Below are 21021 nucleotides of genomic sequence, written 5' to 3' on the forward strand. Positions count from 1 at the left end.
TAAGACAATGGGTGCTTGTACTGCCAGGAACTATAACACCTGCTTAGTTATATGCATTGCCTTTTCAACCATACACAGGCAAAGACAAAAACTAAAGCAATGGACTACTCCCTTGGCCAAACAAAATCAGTGTGCGGAACGAAGTCAAGGGAGAGTAGTGAAGAGAAGAAAAAGGTGACGTGTGAGGGAAGTCAGGAAGGGCTTTGTCCGCCCTCAGATGGACTCTCATCCTGCCTAAGATGCGAACTACAGGAGTTGTGAAGAGAGGGGAGGGTATGGCTCAGTGGTAGAGTCCATGCTTAGCCTGCACCAGGTCCTGGGTTCAGTCTCCAGTACCTCCTCCATTCATACATACATACATACATACCATAAGTTACTTTCCCCCTTCCAAAAAAAGGAGTTGTAAAGAGAGATTTCACATGTATTTAAAAGGATCACTCTGGGCGCTGTACAGAGAGAATAGAGATGGTCCCAGGTAGTAACAGATCTGGCTCAGAGCACGGTGGTAGCAGTAACAGGCTTGAGATGGACTCGGATTCTGCATGTATTTTAAAGTTAGAACCAGGATGATTCCCTGACAAATTAGATGTAGGAATGAAAGTAGTTGAGAATAACTCGGAGGTTTCTGCCATGAGCAACCTGAAGGATGGAGTTGCAGTCCTTGGAGATGGGGAAAGCTGTGAGTGGACCACAGGTCAGACAGAGGTTAAGCCGCCTCTTAGCCATCCAAGCAAAGATTTCGAGTTTGCAGTTGACATGGGAGCCTGGAATTTGGGAGATATAAATTTGAGAGTCGACATATCAACGGGCTTTTCAGGCATTTGCTTGCAGTGTTTCTGTCACCAGGGAAGTCCTTCCGGCCTTTCTTTAACCAGGCTAAATTATCTCATTCTCCAATACTCAGCTTGGGTGTCACCTGCAGAATACCTTCTGATGAATTCCTTGCTGCTGTATACTTGGTACAAACTCCTATCTTAAAACTGTATTAATATTAAAATTATCTGTACAGGATGGTGTACCCTCTACTCTCAGTGCCACTAACCAGACAGTAAACTCCTGGGGGTGAAGGAGATCCATGTTATTTTAAGCACACCCCCTCCAGCACCCACTACTGAGCGCGTACCGCTCAGTACGTTACGTATTTGTTGAAACATTTCTCCATTGCAATCATTCTGCACTGTTCCCTGCTGACAGACAAGACTTGTTAATTCCTGTTTTAGATAGCACATTGATGATGAGTCAATAATTTGTTTTAACATTGTGTGGCTAACAGTTATTGCACTCTCACTGTGGACCTCTAACAATAACCCTAAGAGACCAGTATTGTTCTCAACAATTTAAGAAACTGAGACTTGGAAAGGTGAGATGAGTTGCCCAAAGACAAACAATTTGCAAGTGTTGCAGCTACCAGCTGATCCAGTCTGTCTGATCCAAAGCCTTTGCTCTTTAACAACTGTGCTAACAACTTAGCCTCTCCCTAAAAATAACCTCATCAGAGATTTTTAAAACAGCCTAAGAATCATAAAAACAGTAACTTGCACCCAAATGCGTAGGTTATAAGCTATTTTAATGTTTTGATGATTTTTTTGGTAACAGCTGTATTGATATGTAATTCACATGTCATAAAATTCACCTGTTTAAACTGTGTGATTCAGTGGTTTTCAGTATATTCAGAGTTGCAACCATTACCATAATCAATTTCAGAACATTTTCATCACCTCAAAGAGAACTCATACCCTTCAGCTGTCACCTCTCTTATCCCACTCCCACCTGCACCCACTAATCTACCTTCTGTCTTCATAGATTTGCCTATTCTGGATACTTCATATAAATGGGATCCACACCATATGTTGGTCTCTTGTGACTGGTTTCTTTCACTTAGCATATTATTTGTAAAATCTAGCCATCCATGTTGTGGCATGAATTAGGTCTTTATTTCTTTTTAATTGCTGAATAAGTCCAGTGTATAGATATACCACAATTTGTCCACTCCCCAGTATAATAGACATTTGGATTGTTTCCACTTTTTAAGCTATTATGAATAATGCTGCTGTTAACATTTGTGTACAAGTTTTTGTGTGGACATATGTTTTCATTCCTCCGGGATATATACCTAGGAGTGGAATTGCTGGGTAATGTGGTAATTCTATGTTTGCTTGGTAACTCTATGTTTACTTTTTAAGGAACTGCAAGACTATTTTGTCTCTTTTTTTAGAATTTTTTTCAGGGGAGAGATAATTCATTTATTTATTTTTAATGGAGGTACTGGGGATTGAACCAAGGACCTTGTGCACACTAGGTATGCGCTCCACCACTAAGCTACACCCTCCTCACCCTGCAAGACTATGTTCCAAATTGACTGTACCATCTTATATTCCCACCAGCAGTGGATGAGGGTTCTGATTTTCGTACATCTTCACTAATACTTGTTACCATCTGTCTTTTTGATTGCAGCCATCCTACTGGGTGTGAAGTGGTCGCTCTCTGTGGGTTTGATTTGCGTTTCCCTGATGACTAGATTTTACTTACTTTCAACACATTATGTTTCTGCCCCTAAACTAGCTCATTTTTCCAAAAAAGCCTTCTTCTACGACTAGTCTTTACCACTGCTGAAAATCAAGGCAGTTCAAAACCACAAGTTTATAGTGAGAACTATAGCTGCATAAATGGACTTAAGTTTTTGTTTATTCTCCTCTGATTCTGGACCTACTGTTAGCAAATTTGAAGGCTATGTTTGAGACAGATTTACTTAAACACAGACTTTGTGGTACACCTAAAATTCAATCTGGGTAGAGCATATCAGACAGTCTCCCTGCAAAACAGTTAAAACTGTGATACGGTGAGAAGCCAACATAACTGTGGAACAGGACAGAAGTGATGCCACATTAACCTGCTGCAGACAAAGAAAAATGATCAGGTTTCCAAATACAAGCCTCAAACCAAATGTCACGAGGGCTGATCTGAGTTGCAAGGATTAGTTTGCATTAGGGCTACTCTGTGTAGCCTGCTCAGGGTGAGAAGGGATTTATCCAATGATTCTCCCACGTACTGCTGGAGGGACTGGTGTGTTTGGGTATGTGTATGTGTATATAGCTCCTTGACAACCAAGAGCTTATTTTTAGGCATCCTACCTATTTAATGATTTAAAAGAAGCGGTCCTTCCTGGCATTTAGTGTGGTAGGGTCAAACTTAAGCCTAGTTCTAAACCTTTCTAAATGTGAACAGGAAACAGGAATAGCATCAGACAATGAAACTCCTATTATCATTGTGATTTTAACTTTTGATAGTAATGGGATATTTAACAGGCTGAGAGTCTGAATGTACAAATGGACAATGGCTAGACCATTTATGACAACAGAATTTAATAACCTCTGCAGCAACCAGCCTGGGAAGCCAAGCCACACTTCTGCAGCAACAGGCCTGGAATGGTCTGGCTTTGGTCAGTAACTGCCAGTCTCTCTAATTTTTGTCCCCGCTTCCAACTCAGGATCAACCAGAGAAAGCCAAATATGCTTCCCTAACTAACAACAGGATGCCTGCTAGATTCTGGTTGGCCTGCTTCCAGCTTCCCCACGCCCACAACCTCCAATCAGAGCACACCTGACGTCTTCCCCTCTTCACTGTACAGCTCTTCCTCTCTCTTGCGTGCCTTTGAGCCACTGCCACGTGCAAGTGATGGTGGCCGATGCCTTTGCTGTAGCAAACTCTGAATAAGTAGACTTTGCTGGTTCTCATTTGGGTTATTTTCACTTATTTCCACACAGCCAAACTATATCCTTAACTTTTACACGAATCATTTTTGTTCATGAATAAATGAATCAAAATGACAAGACAATGCAATAGAATGTCTCTCCGAGGACCCAGGGGGCAACTCAGCATCTAATGATATATGATGCCATCTCCTACTCCAGTCCCTAAAGCAACTGCTGTTGTGGCAAGGAGATCAGATACACAGGTTATAAAATGTATGTTGTTTCCTTCCATCCTCTTTTTGATAATCACAGATTCTTTCCTTTCTGTGAAATTACTATCTTATCTATATTGGATAACAACTGCTCACATCCGTATCACATTTAACTAGAAAATAGCCATTTTTTTCTATTTCCTAACTTAACAGTTCATAATTTTTTGAAGAAGGAGCATAATGAGTTTAATACTGTCATTAGGCAGTTTCTTAATTTATCCAAGATAACTACCAGCTGGACCTGCTGTTTTAGATTTATTCTAATTGTCAATATATTCCATTATATTACTTTGTTTCTTTCACAAACTGATGAGATAATTCAAGTTTTTAACCCTTCCCTGCTTAAAGTTTTAAGTCTAATATTGCTCTAGGATGTTGTAATTTTTACAAATAGAGAATGCATTATTTTTTCTTTTCTCCCTTTTTTCTTCCTCCCCATCCCACTTTTTTTAAAAAATGAATTTGAATTCGAAGGGATTTTTTTGACGTGTTTTGGTCTCTCCTGTAGCCCCAGGACCTAGAACAAAGCCTGCCATGATACTGTAAATAACAAATATGTGTTAAATAAGTGGATTATATTTACTGAATAAAGAAATAAAGATTATATTATTGGAAGTTACAAAGTAAAACAACTATGAGATACCACTACACACCTTTTCAAATGGCCAAAATCCAAACCCTGACAACACCAAATGCTGGTGAGGATGTAGAGCAACAGGAACTCACCACGTACACTGCTGGTGGGATGGCAAAAATGGTACAGCCACTTTGGAAGTCAGTTTAATGGTTTTTTATAAACTAAACATACTCTTATCATACAATCCAGTAATTGTGCTTGTTGGTATTTACCCAAAGGCACTGAAAGCTTATGTCCACACAAAAACCTTCACAAGGATGTTTACAGCAGCTTTATTTATAATCAGCAAAACTTGGAAGCAACTAAGATGCCCTTCAGTACATAAACGAATAAACTGTGGTATATCTAGACAATGGAATATTATTCAGCACTAAAAAGAAATGAGCTATCAAGCCACAAAAAGACATGGAGGAACCTTAAATGCATATTACTAAGTAAAATGCAAAACTGAAAAAGGCTATATGCTGTATGATTCCAACTATACAACATTCTGGAAAAGGCAAAACATGGAGACAGTAAAAAGATCAGTGGTTGCCAGAAGTCAGTGGGGAGAGAGATGAACAGGTAGAGCACAGAGGGTTCTCAGCTCAGCGACACTGCTCTGCACGATACTACAGTGGGGGCTACAAGTCATGCGTTTGTCCAAACCCGCAGCGTGTATAACACCAAGAGTGAACCCAAAGGTAAACTATGGGCTTTGGGTGATTATGATGTGTACACGGAGGCTCCTCGGTTACAACAGGTGCACCGCCCTGCGGGGGATGCTGATAACGGGGTGGCTGTGCAGGTGTGGGGATAGGGAGCTTAAGAAACCTCTGCAACTTCCTCTTAATTTTGCTGTGAACCTAAAACTGCTCTAAAAAAGATTTTCTGAAAAGGTATAAAGAATATTAGACTGGTAGATTTTTTTAAAAATCTCTTAATTTTTAATCCCCTAATCGGGTACCAGGGATCAGGAAAAATAAAAAATCCAATAGCTTGAATTTCCTATCGCCTCACCTGAAGCCAGACCAACAGCACGTGATTCTTTAATCACCAGGGAGCAGGAGCAGCAGAGGCCGCGGCCACGGCCACGGGAGAGGGCACTGCGCTGGTTGGCACGGGCAGGCAGAAAGCCCAGCCTCAACGTCTGGGGGCAAACAGCCACCATGTTAACCGCAGCCCTACATTCACTAGTGGGGATGAACACAGTTTTAAACTCCTCTGAGGCTTTTCTGGGGAAAAAATAGCAAATACTAACGGTACCACTTTCACAGCATTGCTCTTAATATAATGAGATCATGTCTGTAAGATACATGGTTCATTTCCTAACCAAATTAAAAATTAGCCCCAACAATAAAGAGCTGTAAATATTTTAAATTGGGGTCACTGTCTCAGGGTTCCACAGCCCATGTAGTCCACATTTACTGTGTCTCTGGTCACACTAGCGGACACTGGAGCACCAGACAGCGGCAGGAAAAAACAGCCTCTGTCCTTGGGGTATTTACACTCTTCATGAAACAATTCAAAAGTGCTTACAAAGCAACCTGAAAACGAGTGCAGGTTACCGTCTGTATCAGCAGGAAAGGAGAGAGGCAGCAGGGTATGTGGAGGTTCAACAACTACAACCCAGGTACACGGCTCTGGCAGCACACAGTAAGAAAAAAGGAGGCCTCTCCTGACAGCAGCCTTGGCAATCCCTCATTTTTAACAATGACACAGAGCTCCCTCTCTCTGCTCCCCACTGCACCCCACGTAGACCTAACCCAGGCTGGGCGTAGGAGTGACAGCAGGAAAGCCTTTTGGTCCACACTGAACTTCCGTTCAGTGCTGAGGCACTAGATTAAGTGCTGAGGACACAGACACCAACCGGTCAGAGGACCTCCCTGCCTAAGGAGGAAAGCATAAAAGTTCTGATAAAGGCTGAGATAACACAGATGCAAACGGTCTCCGGGGAGTGACACAGCCAGCCTAGGAGGGGGGAAGGTGATCAGCCCTGCTGTCCACTGAGCAGAGTTCTAAAAAGCAAATAGGAGTGAGGCAGAGGGGAAGGGAGAGAATGCCTATCAGATCCGAGGGAGGAAGCAGAACAGGCAAACTCTAAGTGGCCAGAGAGCTGGAGCAAAGGGAGCATGAAGCAGGCAGTGGCTCAATTTTAGCTCTCTCAAAAACAAACAACTGTATTTGAAGTTCCCTATGATCTCAGCTGAATAAGTAAAGAAAACTGAGATTTGGATAAAATTTATCTCATATGGCAACCAATTATTATTAATTCAGCAAGTCAATTAATTAATATTTAAAGCAAATGAGAGATATACTCAGATTTGTACCTCAGTAAGATCACCTAGATGGTAATTTTTTTGTTCTTAGCCCATGGCTTTATTATTAAAGTATTTATTTTAAATATATAAGATTATCCAGCTTTTTTTTAGGTGACACCTAAATAAGCTTCAAATTATTTTTATTTTTACCAAAATTATTAATATTTACCAAAATGCATGAAAGCATTCAAGAAATAAAATTACATCTAGTTATAAGATTAGCAAGTTCTGGGGATCTTATGTAGAGCATGGTGATTATAGCTAACAATACTGTATTATATACTTGAAAGTTGCTAAGAGAGTAAATCTAAATTGTTCTCACCACACATACACTAAAAAGAAATAGTAATTATGTGATGGGATGGAGGTGTTAGCTAATATAATACCATGGTGGTAATCATTTTGCAATATATGTTAAATAAATGTAGTATACCTTAAACTTACAGAATGTTACATGTCAATTCTTTCTCAATGAAGCTGGAAAAAAAGAAATATTTTCTTCCTTTAATATACTATGTTTTGAACACATACTTCCCTCTTTTTAACACTAACACACACAAAAATGAAATCTCTTTGCCACCCTAGCACATAAAAATTTGAATGTATGGTTTACTTTCTGCATGTAGTTACGACCACTTAACCATAAATTGATGCATATTTTCCTCTAAAGACCGAAATCCACTGCCCTTAAACATTTAACATATGTATATGTATGTATATATGCATACATGCATACATATCTTAATTCTCATTCATGATATTATCCTATTATATATCACCATCATGATTCATTATAATAGCATGTAATAATCATCATTAATTCAGCAATTCAATTAATACTTGCTGCATCCTTTATCATGCACAAGACACTCTGCTAAAAGAGAGAGGTGAATAAAGCAATTTGCTTTTAAGGAACTTGCTAATGGTGGAAGACAAGTAAAGAATTTAATATGAATAAGACATGCCAGAAATACCCCAAGAAAGGTATAAATAAACACTAGATTCAAAGAAGGTAGGAATTCCACCTTGGAGAGATCAGAAAATGATTCAGGGAAAGAAATTAAGGATTAGCTGGATTTGACGGGATTTCGTGTGGCGAGAGAGAGGAAGTGGGAGAAAGCACAGGGGAAGTTTAGAAAACAGTAAGGAGTCTAGTTTGGCTGGAACAAAGTGTGCAGAGTGGAACGGTGGGAGAGATTACTAGAAAGTTAGGACCATTAGGAGATTCCAAATTCTGCTACATTTTTAATAGGAACCAACATAATTGGAGCCACATTTTAGTACAAATAACCTGGCAATGGACACTTAGGACAGAGTCAGATGGGAAGAAAGCAGAAGCAAAGAGACCTGTTAAGAGGCATGGAGCAGAATCTAGGCAGGATGTGATTAGGACCTGAACCAAGCACCACTTTGCTGCAGAAATGAGAATTCCAGAGGGAAATAGCTGGTAGCTCGCCACCACCATTCACAACCAGCGCTCACCTCCATGTTTCTACTGCTCCTTCTACTCCTCTGGCTCCACAGTCCATGATGAGGGAGCCAGGACGGCAGAGCTGTTGGGCAAGTGAACACAGATGGCCAAGGTACAGACCCGGCCACCAAAAAGGTGCTCTCATTAAGCCATCCCGTAAAATAGTACACTTTTGTAAGCCAGATAAAATATTTTAATTACCAACTCTTAGTATATTAACTATTAACAACATTCATCCTATATACACTTAAAAAATTAAAGAACATGGCCCCTATCTGGCAATGTCATAGCACATCAATGTCAAATATATAAAAACTAAATTTACTTTTTTGAAGGGCAGCCAAAATAACCATAAATGAGTCTTTGGCGCCCTCTTGTGGAATGTTTAGTGTGAGCTTTGAAATATTTACCCTCTTCTACACAGAAACAATGGGTATTTCCATCTTTTAAGATATTTAAAGCACTTCCTACATATATTACACTATTTTAAAGAGACACTATTTAAAATAAATCCATATTAATAACTTAATGCAAACTAGGAACATAAGAGGTCAAATGTTGAAAATATTCAGTAAATTTTTGTGTCATAAATTTATGACGGTTTTCCTTTGTGTCATAAATTAAGCAAAGGTAATTGAAAAATTTTTTCTAAACCTTAGATTTACACAGTGCTATGTAAGTATCAAAAATATTTTCTCAATAGTACTTCTACCCTTAAATTACTGCTAAGAAATCCGTAAGACCTTATTAAGTCTTTAAATAGCTGGAATAAATTTAAACATCCATATTTTTGCCCATAGAAATGCTACCATAAAACAATCAGATAGCACTTAAAGTGTTGTTTCACTTTATATACTACTTATCACAAGTTTATTACCATTTTTTTTCCAAATGAGTGGGATCAGAAATGGGAAATATCTGTCCCTCCTGGAATCAAGTGGAAGTCAAAAAAGAAAATTCCTGCCATTAGATAGCACGGCCACAAGGGGACACATTATAGGGGGAAAAGACAGATTCTTACCCTAAATCAGTAGAAAGTAAAGCATTTATTGGTTTCCCCCGGAATTAACACTCATTCTTTTCCTTATGCCTTCATTAAGGAACAAAACAAAATACAAAAACAAAGTGCCAAATTTAATCATCCCCCTTGTTTTGAAATCTTGGGAACAGAATAGTCCCAGCAATAAATGTTTGGTGAGAAAAGCTCATTGCTTTCCCTCATCCGGTAATCAAAACCTGTTAAGAATGTAGTCATTACTAGAACGTGGTAATGCTCTTGTCTTCATGCCTTGTGTCTTTTGATTACAAAGGCCTTGGGAGCAGTGGCCTCTGGAACTGAGATCCCAGATAATAGTGTATTCATGCAATTCATTAGTTCATCGAAGATATAGTTGTTTAAGCCACTCATGAGCTAACGAACTACTCTATTCAGGCAAAATTGTTCTAAATTAGAATTATTTTTCTCTGGTATACCAATAATTTTTCCTAACTGGCAAAACAATCCATTTAAGACACAATAATTATATGCATAATGAATTTATCAACAATGGTTCTGCAAAGAGTTTTGTCACATACAAGTGACAGACTCCCTCTGCTAGAATTCTAGCTCCCCTCACTTGCTGTTTGTGCAATCTTAGATAATTACCCTTATTCTTGGTTTCCTGATATAAAAAAAGGAATGATAATAACTGCATTAGAGTCACTTTGAAGAATAAATGAGTTAACTCATGTAAAGAACTTGGAACAGTGCCTGTATATAGTAAATGCTCAATTAATGGTATATTGAACTTTTTTTTCAACCATTTTTCACAAGCAGGTTAGAGATGACTCTACAGCTTCATTCAGCATAGTGCTAATGATACCAAGGTCAGACATTCTACCCCAACAAATGTTATTTCGTTTTATTGTATTCATATAGCCAAATGTGTAACACCGGTTGGTGTAACACAGAGTAATTTCACACTACATCATTTCTTTTAACTTCCCTTATTTACAGTTAAAGAAATATACTCAGAATCAGTAAGTGACATAAATAAGGGCACAGCTAGCAGGTGGTTCAGGATACCAAACCCAGCTTTCTGATTCCTGGTCCAGTGTTCCTTCCACTGCACCCTAACTAATTGTAAGAAAAGTCAACTAAAACAATGAGTAGACCAAACAAATCCACTGATTACATGTTTAAAAGAAACTTAAGAAATCATTTAGATTCCACTTTTTTGTGTAATCAACTCTTAGTCACTGAAATCAAACATTAAAAAAATTAACACATTATTAAGGTAGAATTATAATGGTTTACTTAAATAGAAAGTAACACTGGTAGTGCTAAAAAAAAAATCCACTCATTCAATAAGTATTTATTGAGCACCTGCTACTTGCCTGGCACTAGGCTAGAGATGCAATGGTATTTAAATCAAATACGACACAGTCCAGGCCTTCAAAGAGCTTACAGTCTCTTGGGGAAAAAAAAATTAAGGAAACAATTTAAGTAAAGTGCACTAATCCGCGTGACAGAGGAAGCACAGGATACTCCTGGACCCTCCAGCTGGGGCAGCTGCGCCGGCCAGTTACTCTAACACGTGATGATTTATAATTAGGATATTGATGATTATTTTCTGGATAGCTGGAGAGTTTTCTTATTAAAGTTGTTCATGCATACCATATGATTTTCTTTCAGTTAACCTATCTACCTCTTGACTTCATCCCAAATGTAAAACCAACCAAGAAGTGTGGAATCAGCTTCATTCATTAACTTGAATTCCCACGGTGATCTTTTTTCTTCAGAAAGTTTCATTATAAACTCATTTAAATATGTGGTACTAAGTCCTTACACTATTTCAGTCATATCTACTTTGTTATAATATTCATTCCACTTTAACACCAGAAATATTTTTTAAAAATTGAACTTCCATTGTTTAACAGTACCTGCAGTAGAGAGGAACATATATAGATGACCAGTTTCTAAAACTAAATGTGGTTAAAAATCTACTTTTTCTCCACGGGAGTAAAATAAAAAATTACATTCCAATGGACTGGGTAACCAAAAGATGACAAATGTGATCCCACTGAGAGGGCGGTGTGGTTGCAACACATAAAACAGTAACAAAGTGCCTCGTAATGGGCTAGAAATAGGATTCCAGGTTTCTACATTGCACAACTGACAACTTCATGTGTAAAAGAAATTTATATGTGACTCGTGGCAGGTTAGACTAAGACTCCCATTGTGAATAACCACATATATCTAATAATTTACTCTCTACATCTCCTTAGTTGTCAATTTTAAGTAAGTTTTATTTAACCAGAAGTCTGTCCAAATATGATACTCATTAAATTAAGAGAAAGATTGAGGTTACAGAGTAAATTCAACAGAACTTCAGAAAACATTTTATTTATATTTCATTTCAGTCAAATAGTCAAAGATTTCAAAATCTGCAAAAGCCATCTGTCTCAAGTTCAAAATTTTAAAAATTATTTGGAAAATTATTTTTTGAAAGTGAAGAACATTTCAACATAGGGTGATGAAATGCACAATCTTTTAATGTTATACAAAACAGTTATATACATATATACGATAACATTGAAAATTCTTTATTTAAAAACACTGTTATTAAAATGAGTAAAAATGACATAGTAAAATAAAAATTTTCAAAACTCACCACTTCAAAGAAAACAATGACATGGATTAGAATATATACAAAATAGGAAATAAATCATCATCTGTCATTAATGGGAAGACTTGCATGCTTTCAAAATATTCATAATTTTAAGTCAGATAAACAAAAGTTGCTTAGGGGAGGATGCTTCTTTTATATTTAAAGTCTCTTTAGAGGCGTTTTAGATTCCGCTTACTCTGGGCACTTCCTGGAAGAGCATCTTTTCTATTTCTTGGCCTTGCTGCTCCTCTACTACATTCTTCAGACCCATGATAAGCACACAAACATAACACACAAAAGTCAAAACCACAGGCGGTGCGGCTACACAGTCCCCTTTTCTTATAGGGCTGGTACTTAGCAGGGGACTGGCACCTTGGGCAAGGTTTTAATGCTTCATCAATAAAAAGTGTTTTGGCAACCTGCGGTGAAAGCACACACACTAAATCTCCCGGTTTCACACACAGCGTTGCTTTATTTCAAACTCTGTAAACACTTATTTCTAATAACTTATAGTACATACTTACCTTAACATATTCTTCCTGTTTACTACTTAAGGGAGTAACAGCAGAACTTGCTACAGGTGTCAAAACTTCTCCCCAAGGAGAAAATGTTGAAATTTGTTCTCTCTGAAAACCTGGTGTCCTAGCCTGTGCTTGCACAGATCTTAAAGCTGATCGATTTAAAACATGGAGCCGAGTGGCAGCATCCTCAACATTTAATACAGCCCCCTGCGGTAAAAGACAAGAGGGTCAACACTGTAACAGCAAAAGATCCCGGACAGCTTTACAATGCACGTGTATTCGAATGTTTGAAAGTGGTTTGACACCACTAGGAATTTCTCCCTAAACCATCCCTTTCTAGAAAAAAAATTTTCTCTCATCTAGCATTTAGAAGTCAAAGAAATATAAAAAGAAACAGATAAAACAATAAATGCTAGCTTTGAGTTTGCAGGATGTGTTATTTTTTTCTGTTTAAGGCATGGGTCTGCAAACTTTTCCTGAAAAGGGCCAGATAGTTGCAAGCTACTCAACTGTTTTGTTTTTCTCTTTTCCTTTAGCAAAATGTAGCTGTAGAGGTAGAGGTACATAATTGAAGGAACAGGGTTGTGTTTCAATAAAACTTACTTTAAAAACACAGGTGACAGACAGGATTTGGCCCACGGACTGGAGTTTACCAAGCTCCCTTTCAAGCCAAAGTCTAAGTAGAGATGAATCTTTCCGAAGTTTGCTATGGGACATAATTCGAAGGTTTCTTACCTTAGCGACACATCAGAAGAATAATGGGTGTGATTAGACCATGAAACCCAATCTGTTTGGCTGGTTTTCACAAATACCAAATACTTACAATACTTGTAAATACCTGATTAATTTTTACCCTTAAGTTTTAAAAAGCTTTGATATTTTAAGAGGAGAAAAACATCTCTTATTTGAACTGGATTTCCACATGACTCAAATATTTAGCCAAGAAATACTCTCAATGAGTAATCCTTATAGCCTTCTACTTTGTTAAAGTTGGGAATGAGAAAAAAAAATAGTAAGTTTTTTTTTTTAATAAATTGGCATTCTTAACCAATTATCAAAATAAAATGTACTACATGTGAATTTCCTCAAGGGTCCAGCTCTAATTGCTTCCTCTCCCTTGATAGTCTCCCTTTGCCACAACTGGCCCCTAACAGCAGGAGAGCTAAAACATGAGAAATTATAGTCAGATAAGTATAGGAAATGAGGCTAGCTGGTCACGAAAAATTGTGCAATGAACAGTTTAACAACATATGCATAAGTGTAATGGATGAATATTGGTTTTCAGAAATTAGAATGGATTCGGTTAAACTTACCTAAGGACTCAATATGTCTCTTTATATTACATTTTAGAAATGATTTGCAGCCTAGGCCAGAAGCACATGACTTAAGAGCACGCTAAAAGAACACACCCATTGGATATCGATGCAGTTGGCAAACACAGTGATGAGGCGTGCACCAAAAAATCAATAGAGATATATTGCTGAAGCAAATTTCAGCCACAGAAGAAACACTCCTCCATTTAACAAATATTCATAAGACACCCAATAGCTGCCGAGTGAATCAAACAGTCTAACTCCTGTCCTCCTGGACCTTAAAACATGTGCTGCTATCTCTGAACAGCAGAAGGCTCAACAGTCATCAAAGGCACGTGTTCGTGAGCAACAACATGTTTCAAAATATAGTCATCATCACGTTTCCAGAAAATATTTAAGGGTAAGAGTGGAGCCGCCTTATTGTTGTTCATTTCCATGTTTATAAGAAAACAGTGAGGACTACAGTAAATTAAGAAATTTAATCAAAAAGGTGTGATCTTCCAATTTTTATGGTCATTCTCATTTTGCAAAGCAAACATAAAATTGAGATCCTATTACACGTAGTTGGTCTGTGCATTTTAATTTCACACATAAGGAACTTTCAGTGATGCTATACAAGCCTGAGGAAAACCACCAAACAATTTTGTTTTACACTTTTTCTGTTTCGGTCAATGATACACACTTGGATAGTTCAGGTAGAAAGCAACCAGTCCATTTCGGAATAAGAGGGCAAAGGGCACCAGGAAGATTGTCTCTGAGAAAAAGAAGGAACCGTTAGAATACCTGATTTATTCAGACTTACACAGAGGAGATTCCAGTTCTGGTGGATAATAGGAGATGAATCAGGGATCTGTACAGAGAAAACACTAAGCAAAAAAATAAAAAAAAAAAGAAAGAAAAAAAGAAACTGGGCAATTATTAACTGAGGAAAAAAGTTATATAAGAAAGAGGGTACAATAGATACAATCATAGTTTACTACATGTTACAGCTGTCAAAAAGTCATAATAATCTCTACACAGTCTTAATAATGTTAGCACCCAATTCAGACTTGCTCCCAAATGACGGTGGAGTTACCTTCATAAGACAGGAGGAAGGATTTCAGAGGGAGAGGCAGGTAAGGTGCGGTGAGAGGTTAGAGAACTAAGCTAGTCCCTCTATAGAAACAAAACAAGAAACAGCAGTGAAGCCATGCTGTTTGGAAACATGGAGGTAAACCTCAGAAGGAACAACTAAAGAGTTCAAAGTGATTGCTTTGATGAGGCAAGAATCAAGAGTGTGAAGGGACAGGGCAGGAGAATGTGTGTTCTCAGCCTCAAAGTCCAATTTAACATTTTAAACCAGGTACTTGTTTTTATTTTTAAAAATTAAAAAACAAATAAATATAGGAAAAAAGCACAAGTAAGGAAAAGGTATAGTCCTTTAAGAAACCAAGTTTAAAAAATAGTGGTAGCTAGCACATGAGGGTAGAATACTGTATCTGGAATTACCCAGAGGTTGCCAACACAACCACATGCTTCTTTCACACAGGATGTAAGGAGGATGTGGAACTAAAAGTTTAATATTAATAGGTACTTGCTTAAAAATTTGGTTTTTTTTTTTTTTTGGTCTGTCCTTAGCATGTAGGGCAGCATTCTAAAACTTAAGAATTTTATTAAGAGTTAATAATTAAGAAAGCAATTAATGCCTTCACTATTATAAGCTCCCAGAACCAAGCACTGCAGCAGTAAGTAGCCAAGAGCCGGGAATAAGTCATGAAGGATTACCACAGGTGAAAAGGGAAAACTTTTCTTCAAATAAAATGGAAAGGCAACGTTTTAGTTCATAGCAGTCCCTAATATTTTCTTGGAATGAGAAACGCCCCAATCTGTACCTGGGTATTCATGTTTGTCTATGCCGTGCTTCATCTCAATTATTGTATTTAGTCAAAGTATAAATTTACTTATGTTATTAAACACTTTTTACTAGGACAAGGATAAGGAAGTTAACTCTCAGAGTTTCTTTGTTACTGATGTCTAAGAAAGGCCTAAAAGTTGAATATACAGTAAATACGGGTGCCAGAGTCATCAGGTGCTGTTATGCATAGTGTCCCCAGAAAGAATTAAATCAGCTGTAGGACTTCTTGTAATTTCAAAGCTGGACCTCAAGTCTTCAGGGAATACAGGTTTATGATGCGTTACGAGGACTAATCTGCCACGCTCACGCACCTCCAGGCCTTCATATATGCTCCTCCCTCTGCTGAAACAGCGTCCTCACCTGGCTAATGCTAACTCATTATTCAGGTCTCAGCTGAGATGCACTTTTCTCTTCTCTTGATCCCCAAGTATCAAACACTCCTTTTAAATGTTCCAATAGAACTACGTCTGGGCTTCCCCTACCACACCTGTGTTGTAACCACCTGTTTATACCTGTATCCCCCACAGGATATGAGCTCCAAGAGAGCAGAGAGCATGTCAAAAATGTTCTCCTTTGTAATCTGAGTGACTGGCCTATAAGATCCACTCAAAAGACTGGATAGAAAATGCTACAAAGATGCCTAATGACAAATAGGATCCAGCATATCCTAATCGAGTGGTGTTCAAATTCTGCTAACAGCAGATACACTTAAACAACAACAAAATCCAGCAAGACGTTCTTGGCATCACTCAGTCTACTCCACTTACAGACTGGCTAGAAATGGAGTTTGGGGAAAATCAAGAGTTTACAAATGAATGTTGGTAAATGGTGAGGTTAAAAGATAGCAGGAAAACCAAATTAGGTTGTCCAGCAATTTGGGGCTATTAGGTATTTATACAAATCCAGTTTATAATAGTATTACATACATTACCTCAGAATCCGTTTTCAGTTGTGTGATATGAAATTTCCTCCTCCGATTTGCTTTTTTATCTTGAACAATAATTTCACGCCAATTTCTACTCACTTTCCAAACACTGTAACAAAAAGATCAGTCCTAATATTGTATATATTCCACAGAATTAACATTTTTTATACATAGCAATTAATAAGAAAAGCTCATTTTAAAGATTTTGGATAGTTAATTTAAACCTAAAAACTTACAATAAAAATATTACTTGATCTGCCTAGTTGTGAAAGAATACTTCTTAAAATAAAAATATTGAAACATACCAGCACCATATTACTATCTTATAAACGGTTAAGGAAAAAACAAAGTTTCATATAAACTTGATATAAGTCCACTGGGAAACTGATTAAGAGGATTTAACTTAAACGTGATACCAAGATTAAAAAATGTGGAACATGACATGCAGCAAATGATTATCATCTATAGTGCAAGAGATTTTTGTAAATTTCTCCTCTTATTGTATTTAACAAATTTGTCGTTTTGATTAAATAAACACAAGAACAATCAATCCTTTGCTGCAAGTACTAAGTACCAAATACAGTTGATCCTTGAAAAACATGGGTCTGAACTCTGTGGGTCCACTCACGTGTGGGTTTTTCTCACTAGTAAATACTGCATGGTCCCTCATTGGTTGAATCCATGGATGGGAAACTGTGGATGTTGAACCTTGAATATGGAAAAACCTCAGCTATGCAGGGTTGACTATAAATTATACAAGGATTTTAGACTGCATGGTGGAGGCTCAGCACCGCTAATCCTTGGTTGTTCAAGGTCAATTGTAATAAATATTATGGGCAGCACTACGAAGTTCCTTTTTTATAAAACAAAGTTTATGAGAATGAAACAACTAAAGAAAAAACACAATTTATATCCAGTAATATACTTACTTATTAATAACTTTGACTACATTAATTATTAAAGAAAAGCTAATCCTTCAACTGTTAATCAGGTCTTTTTTATTACTTTAACTTAACAAGTCACTCAAAGTGAGTAACGTCAGGAGAAGGTTGAAAACAAGTCACTTGGTATGGAGAGCCCCAGGTTATACTTGAGTTGTGAACACTCCCTAAGCAGATACATGTGCCTTGTAGCAGATAGATGGAAAATAGAAAGTCACCCGTTAATGGGGAAGAAATGAACTACATAATTGCGTATTCGCCCCTCAGCTATTTCAGCTGACTAGTCTCTCACATTACCGAGAATAAGCACTGCCAACATCACACATGCATGCCACAGTACAAATGCAATAAATTTGGAGGTATGGACAGGAAGGGCAATTATTGAAATATGACTGAATATCATCTGCTCCCCCAAGTGAGCACCCAAAAGTGTCACCCAAGTTTTTATTTTAACTGGTCTGTATCCAAATACTCCAGTATATAAAAATAAAACTCCAATATCTCAGCCATCTCCTTTATTTTTTTTTTAAAATAATGTATTTCATTTGAACATTTTCTCTTTTTTTGAACATTTTTTATTGATTTATAATAATTTTACAATGTTGTGTCAAATTCCAGTGTAGAGCACAATTTTTCAATTATACATGAACATATATATATTCATTGTCACATTTTTTTCTGTGAGCTACCATAAGATCTTGTTTATATTTCCCTGTGCTATACAGTATAATCCTGTTTATTCATTTGAACCTTTATTTAAAGGCACAAGCATATATGTCATTGATCTGCTTATTATCCTACTTGGGTTACACCAAATATATTCCTGATCAAGCCTATTCTGAGAAGCCTTAACCTTAATAAGAGTCTGTGGGACTTAGAAATCAGATGGCTCAGTTGTAGATCTGGATCTATTCCTATCTCCTTGAGTGACTACTGGCAGGCCACTTAACTTCTCTGGAGCTCAGTTTCTGCATCTGCAAAATATGTGACAGGACTAGATATTTCAGAAGACTTCCAGCTATGAGATTCTCCAATTCTCCACAGTAGCCTACAATTAATTTATGGGGAAAAGGTGAAGAAGGGCTTTAATGGAAGTAGGGGCCACAAAAAGAGCAAAGACTCTATGAACCAAACTCTTGACATCTACCTGTTACAGAAGAGGTTCGCTACCTCCAAGAGGTTCCCTTGGATGCCCTGCCCCAACACCTTGCAGAAATCCTGTTCCACATGACCTCCCTCCTTCCTGCTCAGGGCATACCCAAGGGGCTTGTCTTCTGATAGTCCTGTGCTTCCCAAAATTGCCAGTATAAATGCAGTCTCACTGTAATTTTTGTCACTTTAGTTAGTTCCCAGCCTCAATTCTCCTATATATGACTTCGTTTCTTTCATTATTAAGCAGCATTCAATATACTGAAATTTCTGTGACATTTCTGTGACACTGAAGAATTTCACTAAATCACCTTTGATAAAGTATAAGGTAACCAAGGTAGAGATAATAAAACAAAACAAATTAAAAAAAAACCCAGGGTGATTACTCAATTAGCAGAAAAACTTTCCAACTTAAAAAAAGAAAGTGATAAAAGGCAACTGTATTTCAGAAAAAAAAAAATTCTTACCTGCACAGGCTTTCTACAGTCAAAGAGTCCAAAACCACAGCAAGAATATGCTTTAAATTTCTGCATTTTAATTCTGTTAAGATGTCCAGTTTTTCTATACCCATTTTCTTGCCAATCAGTCCTGCAAGTACACGCTGTAGTACAGCTATTCTCTCCCCGTCCCTTTCTTCTAACAATTCATGGGCACCATTTTGCTGGAATCTTTTCCTTTTGCTTTTCATAAAGAGCTCATGCATTAATTGCAAAGCTGGGGTCTTTGATAAATTTGGAAAGCTTAAAATCAAATCCTCACTCTTATTATCACTGCTTGGCTGACTCTCTGAGCTGTCTGAAGCCACCGCTGGTGTTGTTTCAGGACCAGAGTGGTTGACCAGCTGTTCTTCTTCTGTCTCTGATTGTGAGCTTTGCTCTCGAAGGGTGGACAGTCTTCTCAACCTTTCAAGATGCCTTGACTTCCTTACAGTGTCCCCAACTTTGAGAGCTCCATTATGTTTTTGAAGTAGTTCTTGAAAAGAACCCTCTTGGTCAGAGAGGGAATCTCCTGATTTATCCAAGCAAAGAGAGTTAAAACCACTGTCTTCGGGTGTTGAAATGTTGCGTCTCACTTCAGTTGAAGGAGTAAGCCTTTGACTTGCGGTAAACTTAATATTTGCTACAAGATTACTTATTGGAGTCACAAATATGTCTTCATCTGTTCCATATGTTGTTCCACTAACAGAGGAGCCCAGAAGTTTGGGATGTGTATTCTCATCGTTAACACATAGACTGCTATCACTGAAGTCATGTGTGAAAGAATCTTTAAAACCACTGCCCTGAATTGGAGATATACATTCAACTTCAAATAGGCTACCATTATCTTTGGAATCATCAACTGTGGAAGTTTTCTGTTGAGAAAAATTAAGCCTCAATTTTTGACTGCTGGAAGTTGCTTCTTCTGTTTTCAAAGTGCTATTAACTAAAGAATTGAAATTATTTTGCCTTGACAAACCTGAAGCAGTGCTTGGAATATTTTTGTTTAAATTGGGAACTTGGCTTATACTACTTTCAAGAGAACTATTTTGTGATTCAAAGTCCCCCTTTAGAAAAGAGAAAGATATGTCCAATCTTCTGCGCAGTAAAAATTTTTTTCCACTGACTTTAGGAGTTTCGCAAAGTTCTGGAGTTTTATCCTTTTCCTTTCTAGGGAAGACAAATCTTACTTTTTGAGTCGGAGACTCTAAATTAGGTGTTAAGGCCAGGCTTGAAGTTTCAGGATGTTCATGGATTAATGTTGAGCCTTTTTCTTTCTTTCCAAAAAATTCTTTATCTGTATTATCAAAGCTGCAAGATTTTAACAGCTCACTGTAGCCACTATCTTGAAATGAACATATGGAACACAAGTCTCCAGAGCTGGAGTCCTTGACATTGACAATAGGAGAGTCTACCTCATTTCCTGCTCCAGTGCCAGCTTGACCTGAATGCCTTTCTGACATCTTCAAAACCTGTTTCTACAAAGTGAAAACAAATTTTATTCTTACTTTGAACAGCCTGGCAACTTACACCAAAATACGCTACTTGTTATGAGCACAGATAATACTGGAAAATTTTAACGGCAATAAAAAAGTCACCTTAAAAACAAATCTACTCTACAATATACTCATGTGTATCTTACTTAAAACAAGGTTTTAACATTATAAAAAACAAAATTTCCAGGATATAAATATTCAGAGATTAACTGATTAAGCATGGTTTAGGCACCATGCACAAATATTTCCTGGAAATACATTTGAAGAGAAAAACCTCTCATGGC

The 21021-nt window shown here is 37.5% G+C and overlaps 1 protein-coding gene across 1 annotated transcript; it reads right to left on the minus strand.

Moving 5' to 3' along the window:
- Positions 1–582: 582 nt before the first annotated feature.
- FBXO43 (F-box protein 43) lies at positions 583–20704 on the minus strand. The gene is made up of 8 exons (XM_045517206.2): positions 19233–20704; positions 14659–14722; positions 13147–13278; positions 12547–12750; positions 12219–12441; positions 5971–6127; positions 5601–5815; positions 583–764 (listed from the first exon to the last, which is right to left on the minus strand). The coding sequence occupies exons 1-8, from the start codon at positions 20702–20704 to the stop codon at positions 583–585; spliced, it is 2649 nt and encodes an 882-aa protein (XP_045373162.2).
- Between the last annotated feature and the right edge of the window lie 317 nt (positions 20705–21021).

The sequence above is a fragment of the Camelus bactrianus genome, chromosome 25 (genome assembly GCF_048773025.1).
Source record: "Camelus bactrianus isolate YW-2024 breed Bactrian camel chromosome 25, ASM4877302v1, whole genome shotgun sequence".
In the NCBI taxonomy this organism is placed as follows: Eukaryota; Metazoa; Chordata; class Mammalia; order Artiodactyla; family Camelidae; genus Camelus; species Camelus bactrianus.

What these genes read in the sequence shown, in the direction of transcription:
- FBXO43 (XM_045517206.2), bottom strand. Translation starts at nt 20,704, where the DNA reads ATGTCAGAAAGGCATTCAGGTCAAGCTGGCACTGGAGCAGGAAATGAG. An exon ending in CTGTCACCTGTGTTTTTAAA is followed by an intron (nt 12,751 to 13,146) that starts GTAAGTTTTATT and finishes CTTTTACCGCAG; the next exon opens with GGGGCTGTATTAAATGTTGA. An exon ending in AACAGGAAGAATATGTTAAG is followed by an intron (nt 12,442 to 12,546) that starts GTAAGTATGTAC and finishes CTTTCACCGCAG; the next exon opens with GTTGCCAAAACACTTTTTAT.